The sequence below is a fragment of the Perognathus longimembris genome, chromosome 2 (assembly GCF_023159225.1).
Source record: "Perognathus longimembris pacificus isolate PPM17 chromosome 2, ASM2315922v1, whole genome shotgun sequence".
In the NCBI taxonomy this organism is placed as follows: Eukaryota; Metazoa; Chordata; class Mammalia; order Rodentia; family Heteromyidae; genus Perognathus; species Perognathus longimembris.
In genome coordinates this window covers 11010861-11022985 of record NC_063162.1, presented here as the reverse complement: position 1 = coordinate 11022985, position 12125 = coordinate 11010861, and the positions used below count along the sequence as shown (strand labels likewise).

The 12125-nt window shown below is 39.3% G+C and overlaps 1 protein-coding gene across 2 annotated transcripts in view; it reads right to left on the bottom strand.

Moving 5' to 3' along the window:
• The window catches only part of Shtn1 (shootin 1), a 96339-nt gene that overhangs the window by 31164 nt on the left and 53050 nt on the right, over nucleotides 1-12125 (bottom strand). For both annotated transcript variants that reach the window (XM_048338164.1, XM_048338163.1), the window contains exons 10-12: nucleotides 10534-10687; nucleotides 7560-7659; nucleotides 3784-3866 (exon numbers count right to left, since the gene is read on the bottom strand). In XM_048338164.1, coding sequence (XP_048194121.1) covers nucleotides 3784-3866; nucleotides 7560-7659; nucleotides 10534-10687 — 337 coding nt within the window. The remainder of the gene's footprint in view (nucleotides 1-3783; nucleotides 3867-7559; nucleotides 7660-10533; nucleotides 10688-12125) is intronic.

Below are 12125 nucleotides of genomic sequence, written 5' to 3'. Positions count from 1 at the left end.
GTGCTTCAAGGTCAGTCTTGGATCAAAAAGCTACATGTAATTAATTGGAGCTTAAATTTTAAGACCCACTTGAAAAATAAGTTCCTCCAAAAAGAAAAAAAGAAACAACAACCACCAAAACTACAAAGAAAACCATCACCTTGTTATTCAATAAAATTTTCTATTATTACCTAGAAGAAACTAAATTTCTAAACCATAGCATTACCTTTCTCTTTGACTGACTTTCAAATAAAAGCTATTTTAAAACCATATGCCACCATGATGGACAACATTTCAAAAGAAAAGTACCATCTATGTTTAATAAGTATGTTTCAATTTCAGTGAAGATCTGAAAAGAAAATTTCTTTAACTACAGTACTGTGGAAATTTGCTGAATGAGGTTCCCCCTTGACCCAGTGAGTAACTGGTACCTTATCCACCTTTCAGCCAGTATTTTGAGTATTTTCTATGTGCTAGGTCCTACTATAAATACTGTTCAAATACACTAGGTCTTCCTTATTTTCAGGGGATATGTTCCAAAACACCAGTGGGTATCTAAATCCTTGAATAATAACAACCATACATTCTATACTATGTTCTATAGAATCTTCTCTACTAACATACTTCTTCTATACTTACATATATTTCTTTTTAAAATTTATTTCTTTATTGTCAAAGTAACGTATAGAGGGGGTTACAGTTTCATACATAAGGCAGTGTACATTTCTATCTAACTTGTTACCTCCTCCCCCATTTTCCCCCCACCTTTCCCCTCCCCAACCCCCCCATGAGTTGTACAGTTGGTTTACAGCATATAGTTTTGTAAGTATTGCTATTGCATTGGTTTGTCTTTTATCCTTTGTCTCCCCATTTTCATATTCCCCTTCCCTTCCCTAGTTGCAATACATGTATATACAATATCCAGGGTACCAATATACTTACATATACTTCTATGCTTATTTACTTGTGATAAAGTTTAGCTGATAAACAAGGCATAGTAAAAGCATAATCATAATTTGTAATAACAGGATAAAACTATTGTAACACAGACTGTAGTACAAGTTATATGGACATGTTTGGTTTTTTTCTTTCTCTCAACTGCCACAAGGTGGATAGCATACACAGAAAGGAATAATTGGATAGAGAAAAAAAAAAAGATGATTTGCATCCCTGAGGGCTAGAACAGCAATTTTAAATTGCTAAGTTACATTGAACTCAGAAATTGTTTATCTCTGGAATTTTCCATGAATATTTTCAATTGTGATTGATTGAGGGCTAATGAAGCCACAGAAAATAATAACATAGACATAGATGATACTATAGATAATACCAGATAATACTATCCTATTATCCCTGTGGTACAGATCAGCAAACTGAGACACAGAGGTAAAATCATCAATGATGACTGAAATATATGACCAACAGAGGCATGCATGCCTTTGAAATCTCAGAATTGGCCCACAAGATGTGTTCTGGTCAATGTCTTGTGCAAAGCCTTGGGTCCTTCAGCCCCACAAACAGGCAGAGGGACAGATTTCCAGAGCAGCAGGGGACAGGCACACAGAACCCATTCAGAGACAAAGTCAGCTTTTTGTTGTAAATGTGCTGCAAGCTTCCTGATAAAGCCAACACTAAGTCCAAACTGCCACTCATTCAACAGAGCCGTGGGCTGCAGAGAAAAGCAAACCCACAAAGAGCTTCCCACCTGCTCAGGGAAGCACAGAATACTCACCGATCAATGAAACATGGAGCCTAGCGTGGAAACTTGGAGCAGGACAGTAAATCCCTAAAGCAATAGAATTTAAAGCAAAATGCTACAAGCAACTCATTATTAAACTAATAAGCTGATGAAGGTAGAGGAGAAGCCTGGAGTATAAAGGTGATCTGCCTGGAATTTTCATAAAGACGTAGAACTAGAAATAGCATTGCCTGAGAAGGCTAGCACAGAAGGATGGGGCAGGAGGGCAATTCTGGAACGCTAAGAGCCAATGCACAGTGGGCCTTCAGGTAATGTCCTAGCCAAAAAGTGGGACAGATATAGTGAGAAATGGGGCTGAAGTGAAAGCAAAGGACTATCTACAAGCAGACTACAGAATGAGTGCTCTAGTCTAACATGGTGAGAAGCACAGACATGTCATAGATGGAGGACAATGACCACCCTGTGGTCTGAGAATATCACACCGCCAGTGAGATGCAAAGGAGCAGAGACAAAAGATCCAAAGGACCTTCTGCTACTCCAGGCCTGAACCTGGCGAATCAATGGTGCTGCGTAACTTTCAGGTGCCAAACAACCTACTGAAGTCTCATTTGAGATCTAGTGTCAAGGCCCAAAGGACCAAGATCTCCAGCCATGGGTGCTGCAGTCCTCATCTAGTCCATTTCCTCACGCTCTCCTTCCCACCTGCTCCAGTGACTTCCGCAGCCCTACATACTCCACTTCCCTAACATTTTCTTTCTTCATCTGAGCTTTTTCTACAGCTAATCACTACCACCTGGTCTCAGTCACCAACATTTATATGAAAGGCTACAATATCCTCCCTTATCTACCCTCCTCCCCCAGTCTGGACTCTTCCCAATTGCACCAAAGTGATCTTTTTTTTTTTTTTCTTTTTTTTTAAGAAAAGATAAACCTTATCTGGATAAACCCTCTACTTAAAACTGCCGCAAACACCAGAATCTTGACCACAGTCTTCAGAATCTGGCTCCCAAATTGTCAGCCCGGCTTCTGCTTCCGCTTCCATGTTCTACCATAGCAGTGCCCTCCCAGCTTCCTCTTTTTGCAAGTTCCTTCCTCATTCGGGAACTTGGATCCTACTGTGTCACTACTGAACACCCCACCAGTGTTATAAATGCATGACTGCTCAGCTGGAATGCCCCCTTCTGACACTAGTAGCCCACTGCCATAATCTCACTTGTATTCCTCCATAAATGTATTTTTTTTAAGCACAAAGAACCTACAATAACCAGTTTGAACAATGTCTGTCTTCCCTTCCATCACTCTCCTCAACTTTCCCAACCTCACACACCTTCTCAATTTTCCTAGTTCCATTTTCACATATACACATTGACTATTATGATTGCATCCGCCCATGTTTGGTGCTCTCTCTCTCTCTCTCTCTCTCTCTCTCTCTCTCCTTCCCTCCCTGAACCTTCTCTCTTTTTTTGCTGGTCCTGGATCTTGGATGTCATCTCTGATCTTTTTTGCTGAAGGCTAACATTCTATCACTTGAGCCACAACTCCACTTCTGGCTTTTTTGCTGGGTAACTGGAGATAAGAGTCTAAGAGACTTTCCTGCCGGGTGTGGCTTCAAACCACTAGCCTCAAATCTCAGCCTCTTAAGTAGCCAGGATTGCAGGCATGAGCTAATGGCGCCTAGCTTAAGTTTTATTTATTTATTTTTACCACACTTGGCTAAAAATATGTGTGAAAATCTGCAAGTAAGGCAGGCTCACTGCATTTCCCATTCATGATCCTGGAGCGGCACCTAAGTTCTAAAGAGGCTCCCAGCCAGCCAGCCCTCTTGCTATCAACTCTAAAAAGTCGGTTCCCTCATCTGGAACTACTCACTCTCCTTTATACCCTGAAGTATTTGTTTCTCAATGGGACCAGATTTCTCTTCGTAGCGGACATGTTTACGTGTTAATCTATGGACAACCAATGTGGAGAGGTAATGGCGGTTAGCTGGTTCCTTCTTACAGCTTCTCTTTTACACTTCTCCTCCAAGAAAATCAACAAGTGTGTGAACTGCTTGCAAACCATACACCACCAAGCCATAAAAGGAAAACACATGAGCTGCTGCTTACTTGTTTCTGGTTGGGTTGCTTTTTCTTTCTTAGCACCACTGCCACTGGGGTGGGATCGTTTCCGGATCATGGACATGAGAGATCTTTGGGGAGATGACAAAAGATGAACAGCAGATTACTGGAGGTCTCCCAATCCCACAGATAAAATCATCAGTAGAAATCCAACTCTCCTGCCAACTAATGAATTTAAGTCATATGCTAACCATTCTTGGTAATAGTGAATTTTTTTCATTTCCTTACAGAAAATAAGTATCTTATCCTTCCGGGTGTAAAACTATCAGAAGAGGAAACACACACACACACACACAAAAAGAAAAGAAGAGGAAACACAATGCAAACAACTTTTTGTTGTTGTTGTTGAGGTACTAGGGCTTGAACACAGGGCCTCATACTCTCACTTGGCTTTTTTGTTTTTCTCTCAAGACTGGTACTCCACCACTTGAGCCACATCTCTATTTCTAGCTTTTTGTTGATTAAATGGAGATTAACCAAAGTCTCACTGACTTTTCTGCCTGAGCTGGCTTTGAGTAAAAATCCTCAGATCTCAGCTTCCTGTGTAGCTAGGATTACACTCAAGAGCTAGTGTCTGGCTTCATTGTATTTTTAAAACTGCACATGAGTGTGTACATTTCTGCATACATGTTAACATTTCCATTATAAAACGTTCACAGCAAACGAATGCATTGAGAATTGCTGAATTCTTTCAACTGTGTGGCCCTCAGTGTGGTGAACCTATTGGACAATACAGCCCTAAGAAAGACAACTTGGGAAGCTGTTAATGAAAAACAAATACTTGAGTGGTAGAGAATAACATTACTGTTCAAAAAAGGAACAAATAAATATATTAATTAATTAATTAATTAATATTTTCTTGGTAAACACAACAAACTATTATATCTATTCATCATCCATCTATCCATTCATCTATGTATCTACCTACCTATCTAGTCCTAAGCATTGAATCAAAGTCCTCACAAATGCTAGACTAGTGCTCTACCACAGAGCTACACCTGCAATGCTCAGTCAGTGTTTTCTTAATTCCTGTAATTTTTAGATTTAAAAAAATGTTTTAATTTTGTCTTTAATCATCTTTCTAGTTGCCTTTTCTCAAAACTGTCACACACACTGACAGATCTCTTCCACAATGCACAGGAAAAAGAAACCACCACATTCTAGCCTCTCCTTTGCCATCCCAAACTTTTCCAACTGGGAAATAATTCACCTCGAAGTCAAGTTCATCTGGTTTATCATCATCTCTGGACTCACAAGGGCACAAAATGGAAATAATTGTTTTTGCAAAAACTAGACATTAGAACTACACAGAAAAAAAACAAAAACACCCCAAAGCTCTACAGAAATGAGACGTTGTAAATCTCATTTTTTTCCATTCAGTCAACTGAAGGACTAACACTGGAAGATTCAGTGTCTACTCATCACCGTGTCTATCAGGGTGGGTTTAGGGACATTCGCCTGGTCAAGAGGCCTCTCCTCACCCTGTCACTACAATCTACGGAACCAGCTCACCTCTGGTTCTGAGAGGAACTTCTGAGAGCACACATTCTTGTATACAAGATGACGAGACTAGAATTCATCTGTGCTGCTCAGTATTTGTATGAATTTGCATATGTGAGGTAAGAATATGTGTCCATTAGTGTAAACTGCCTAAGTAGGTGGCAGAAAATGTTTCCCTAAAATGTTCTGAGTTCAAGCAGAAACTAGAGACAAGTGACACCCAGAGAAAAAGCATCTACTGTAGTAAAAAGACCAACTGTCAAGACAGGGCTCAGTTTGTGTATGTGCACCCCACGATATTTGCACAGCAACAAAAATCATCCAGTAACATACTTCTCAGAATACATCATATGACTGTATTTCTATGTATCCAAATCTTACAGACACCTTGCAGGTTCTATCCCCAGAACCCACACTTACATAGGACCTGCCTTATCACTACTTCAGAACAAAGATGACTATGGCATGCTTATTCCTCTCTTTCTTCTCTCCTACCTGTTGTTCCCTGAATCAAAGGAGCAGGAAATCCTGAGTAGCAACAAAGCCACTTAGAGAAGCCCTACAAATGTCTTGATCTTCTCCCTACCTGTCACTTCCATTTCTATCCATTTCTAGCACTGGCCTAAAGGACGTTAGGGAAACAAGTGAGTCAGGAACAAGTTGGGAAACATTGACCAGTAGGCTCAAAGTGCACCAAAACTCATTACATACAGATTTCTTGACAAGAAAGTATTCTTTCCAGAAAAAAAGTTGCCTGCAAAATATACTGCATAGGATTTAAATAAAAGCTATTATATTGTTCAAGAAAAAAACTCTTTAAAGAGTCTTATAAAAGAGTTCACTCTTGAAACATACATAATCTTCATTCTTACACTGATTGCTCAGTGTAACAGTAAAGCACTCTGTGGAGGAAAATTCTATTTAGGTTTTACTTTACTTTTAATTCTAGGGGCTCTCCACATTTCTGAACCTAAAAATTAAAGGCCAACAGCAAGGTTGTAATTGCTTTTTAACAGTTCACCCTTCTTACACAAGTGACCTTTCTTATTAGCTCAAAATTCTACACCTTCGAGAGAGATCAAAGTGGTGACTTTCCCATTTTAAATGTCAAATTTAGAATATTGCCTACAGATTCAGCTACCCAGGAGAGAAATAATTTTAAAATACCTGAAATTCTTTCAATTGACTCTTGGATCGATCACGTGTAAAAATGATTTAGTCTTAACTACTTCAATGGCTTCAAGTAGATTATGTCATACCCTACTCAGTGAGGAACAGTAATGAGAATCTTTTTAAAAAGCAAAGTCCCATTTTCCTAGTCGTGTGGGAGGAATATGCTACACGTTCTATTCAGATAAATCAGCAAAGGTGCAAAGCATGAATAAATGGCCTCTCTGTGTGAAAGGATTAAACAAATCACATGAGTTAATGAAAGCTAAAAAAAAAATAGAGCAAAGGTTTAAATGCTATTTGTTCAAGGATAAATTAGTCAAAAGAAGCTAACATCCTGACATGAAGAGGTTCAGTGGTCAACGGAGCAAGCAGGTGGTCCTCATAGATCTAGATGGTGGTGTGTCAACCCACAAAGAAGGCAAAAATGGGGCACGAGATTTCCCTGGAGGACGCTGTGCTCATGTGAGTAAGGCCACCCCTAGGTGACTCAAGCTTGGGGACACTTTTGTTCCTGTTGGCATAGATAATTTCCTTTCCCAAGAACTTAAGCATCATTGATTTCCTCATGGAAGGTTCCTCTCTCAGCATTCATCAAGGTTTAAATACCAGGATAAGGATGAAAATAATTAGCACTTTCCGTTTAATTACTAGTTTATAACAATTAGTAGGTTTAGGTTTTCATTTGCTGCTTTAACTTTTTTCTTTGGAAAAAACAATAAATGAATCAACTCGAGCTTTTCAAATTTAAATTAGTGGGAGAAAAAAGATAAAAACATTCTAGCGACGTTCAAAAATCCCCTTGATCTTCTTGTTCAAGGCAATCCTCATGGTATAGCCACAATTTATTTTTTAAAAAATGTGTCTAGTTTTTTTGAGGGTGGAATATCCACACAGAAGCTCAAGGTCTGCCAGAGATCCCACAGGAGTTTCTTTTGTACTGCATGTATTACAAGAAGAAACACGGCATCTTCTGAGAAGAAAGCACTAGTTGCTATCTTTTCTACTTTTTCACAGTCCCTCTCATGATGAATCCTGAGCTGGTGCTGGAAAGGCCAGGCCAGTCCCCAGTGCAGGCTCCCGTCTGTGCTTACCGGATAGGATTGGGAGGCGGAGGGGGAAGTGGCGGAGGTGGAGGCGGAGGAGGAGGCACGGAATTCTCAGACTGGTTCACTCGCTTCTGGAGTTCATCCACTGCCCAGGAAACAAGCATTTGGAAGAGAACAGAAATAAGCAACTTTCACACATGTACAAGAAAGAAAGAAAAAGTATAACCTCTCTCAAGATCAAGTGCTTCTTAGGAAGGCAGAGTTAGGCATTTCCATATGAAACTGTAGCATTTCAGACTTTCAAAAATAAAAATCAAGTCTAGCATTAATGCAAGAGAGGCTTTCTGTCTGCTTAAATATGACATGATGATCATTTCCCTGCACAGACAACCTAGGAAAAAGAATTCAAGACAATGGCTAATGGGTGGAAAGTTAGATTTGAGTAGGTCGAAGAAATATTTCTAACAACAGAGTATACTACTCAGATACTAGGATATTGTTAAGACTTGACTTGAAAAGCGTACAGACCGAGTTGACTTTTAAAGATGACATTTAGTGATGAATTTTAATAGCTGCATACTTCTCTCCTCTGCTTAATTTCCTTCACAAACTGCAAATACTAGGGTCCTTTATTTTAACTAGGCTCAAATTCCTAAATGCCTGGAACTCAAAAGCTTTCTCTTCTTCTGAAGAACACTCTAGAAACAGAATTTGTCCAATCAGTGAGACAGGCATTACTGTACGCCCACAATGTGAAAGAGCTCATGAGTCATGCTGCTGGAGACACAGTACAGTTCCTGACTTCAAGAAGCTCAATTTAAATGTATGCCACAGGGCCTGGGCAGAGTGCTTGCCCAGTACGCACAGGCACTGGGTTCAATCACCAGCACGGCAAAAACTGAAAAACAAAGTACCATTTATCAAAATGAACTCCAGAAAAAAAGAAACACGTTTTGTTGCTGTTATTGTTGTGGTGAATGGTGGTGGTGTTTGGTTCTGCTTTTGTTGTGGCTTTTTTTAAGGGGGGACAAAGGGAAGGCACGGAGGGAGGGGGAGGGGTGGGTAAACAAATGCAACTGTGCTATTAAGTATATATTACATGGAAAATTGTGGGTAGGGATGTGGGGGGGAAGCAAAGGAAGGGGTGATACTGTCCAAAAAAAGCAACATACTTATTACCTGACTAAGGAAATGGTAACACCTCTGTATAACACCTCAATAACAGCAAGGTTGTATTAAGAAAAAGAAAAAATACACCTCTATAATATGGGCCAACAGGTGACAAGTACCAAATGCCACTTATACTCAAGAGAAGTTTGCTCTGTCCATGGCTGACCTTGCTTGCTTTCACCCCAAGTCAGTATGGGCAAGAAACCTCCCATTAATGCACACACATATATCTATGACTCCAGAGATTCAGAGATCTTTGGAAATAAAAGGCAAGGCTTCTCTTCTTATCTATTTCTTTTTGTACCCCAAGGTAGGGCTGAGGACAGCAGATTCTAAACAAACACACCCCAAACTGAAACTGAAGTATCTCCAATGTCTGCTGCTTTCAGTTATCACAAGATAGCTTTGGCTACAGGCTCCTCTGATACTAGCTAAAAAAGAACAGAACGCTCCTTAAGATTAGATCAATTACAAAATAAAGTATAGGTAGATGCAGGTGGTTCACACCTGCAATCCTAGCTATTTGCTATTCAGGAGGCTGAGATAATGAGGATTGAGGTTCAGTCAAAGCCAGCCTGGACAGGAAAGTCCCTGAGACCCTTCTCTCTAATTAACCACCAGAAAACCAGAAGTAGCACTGTGGCTCAAGTGGTAGAGTGCTAGCCTTGAGGTGAAGAGCTCAGGAACAGTGCCCAGGCCCAGAATTCAAGCCCCACAACTGACCAAAAAAAGTATAATCAATTTTCACTGCCAATTAAGAACATTAAAAATTAAAAAAAAATATTTGACAGTAGTGGTTTGAATTCAGGCATCATGCATTTGAGCTATGTCTTCAGCTCTTTTGGCTTTGGCTACTATTGAGATAGGGCCTTGTTTTTTTTTTTTGCCAAAGCCAGATTAAACTGCAACCCTCCTCACTAAAGCTAAGATGACAAATGTGAACCTCCCTGCCCAGTTTTTTATTGGCTGAGATGAGTTCTCAAGAAAATTTTGCCTGAGCTAGACTTGACCCAGGATTCTCCTAACTTCTGCCTCCCCATTTTTGCTTTCCAACTAACTACAGGCACGAGGCATCAAGTCTAACATCTGAATATGCTTTCAACGGGAGGAAAAAGCCACCAGGGTTCTTCTGAACAGATTTCAAAATTCTAGTATAAAATTAACCAAAAATGTCTGAAGTGAATATTGAAGCTGTTATAAAAGGGAATGTACCTGCCTCCATAAATTACCTGCCTTCTCACCAAGACTTATACTTAGGCCTGTACAGTAATCCAACTCACACATTCTGGAAAGCCTTCGTACAATGAATGAATAAATCCTTTGACTTAAGCATCCCTGGTGTTTCCAAAGTTTTTCCATTTAATATATATATTGTTGCCCATTACATTGTTAGGCATGACATAGGAAGTATTATTTCATGGGTATAATTACATGCAAAGATGGAGTGTAAGTACCAAGGACGAAAGCATTATAAAAAAAAAAAGACTTGATTCCTTTTAAAAGCATATTCTAAAATGAACAAAATAAAGAGTTCTTTATTGTATGATTGTCTCTGAAGCCCTGAGATATGCTGACTTTTTTTGTCTTCCCATGCTTCTGATACCTTTGTGTCTTCATTTTGTATATGGGCTCACAAAGGCCTTAAGTCTCCCTCCCACGCCGCCTCCCCCCCCCAAAGGAACCTAAGTACTTGTGAATCAATGACCAAAACTATTCTTCTTCCTTTTTGTTAGCTAGCAATGAAGGAATTTAAATACAAACCTTGGCAATTTTCTATAGCATTCAGCACTAACTATATGCCAGGTTTTGTCCTGGAGATGAGAGATTTACAGGTAAATGATTACGTTACCGGAATGCTTTAAATTTCTAGCCTTCTCTTCAGATCCCTGGTATTTTGATTCCAATTCCTTCTTGTCTTCTTCTAGAAGCTCCAGTTGCTGTTTGAGGTTATGTATCTCCTTGTGCAATGTTTCATTTTCCAGTTGCTCCTCTAATTCTTTGACCTAGAGGTTTTACACAAACATCAGTAGGGTGATAGGTTACCTTTTGTCAATGACAAGAAAGGGTAAAATGTTTTTGACATCATTCTTATAGCAGAAAGATTATAAAAGATCTTAAAATCACACAAATTACAAATACTGGTAATTCTTAACAATCACTGTCAGCTCTTAAGAGTTTACATAAGATAATAACTGAAACTTCACTTAAAACAGATTGTTGGGCACCAGTGGCTCATGCATGTAATCCTAGCTATTCAGCAGGCTGAGAACTGTGAATCGCAGTTTGAAACCAACCAGAACAGGAAAGTCTGTGAGACTCTTATCTCCAATAACCATCACAAAGCCAGAAGGGGAGCTGAGACTCAAGTGGTAGAGTGCTAGCTTTCAGCACAAAAGCTCAGGGACAGTGCCTAGGTCCTGAGTTCAAGACACACACACACACACACACACACACACACACACACACACACCCATAACAGATTAATACTTCTGTACCCATTTTCAAGAGAAAATTCTAGCAGCATTTTTAAGGACCCTTGGTAACCATAATTATAACTTGCTAATAAGTACCAAAAATCTTCCAAAAAAAAAAAAGAGGGAAAGACTGATGCAGTATTACCCTTGTTAGAAAATCATTTTGTTTTGTTTAAATTCAGAGAGGGGGTTATGGTTGTAGCTCAGCAATAGAGCACTTATCTAACATGTACAGGTGCTGGGTTCAATCCCTAGCACTCAAGAAAAAAATTCAGACATATGTGCAAATATATTCACTAATTATAATATTAAAAAGCTGGAAATAACCTAATACCTACCGATGTTATTGATTTGATGAACTATAATATGTTCATTAAATGAAATTCTATACAACCATTTAAAATCACAGACCTTAGTATATACTAGCGTGAGGAGATACACTGTGCCAATTGAAAAGGCTATAGAAGCGTATATACGGCATAATTCCATCTAGGCAAAGTATATGTACATGAAAGTATATATTTTACATAATTTAGATATGCACCAAAGTATGGGATTCGTAAATAACCTTAAGTTTAACTTTTTCTGTACATCATAACTTGTATTCTCGTTCACCTCCAATTTCGGCTTTTTTGGTGAAAAGAGTCTCATAGATTGTCCGCCAAGGCTGGCTTCAAATCACAAGGCTCAGCTGTCAGCCTCCTGACTAGGTAGGATCATAGGCGCAAGCCACTGGTACCCAGGTTGATACTTAACTTTTTAAGCATGGCTTGCCTCATTTAACTTGATTTCTGGTTCCATCCATTTTAGCTAATTTTGGACTCATGTATCTTTACCCTGCTCCTGTTAAGTTATTTCTTCAATAACCAATTTCAAGATTATTATTGAAGAGACACAAAAGACCCAAGTGACTCCATCATAAAAACTTGCTCTCCCCTAAATCAGGTTACACAGAAAGCCTGCACAA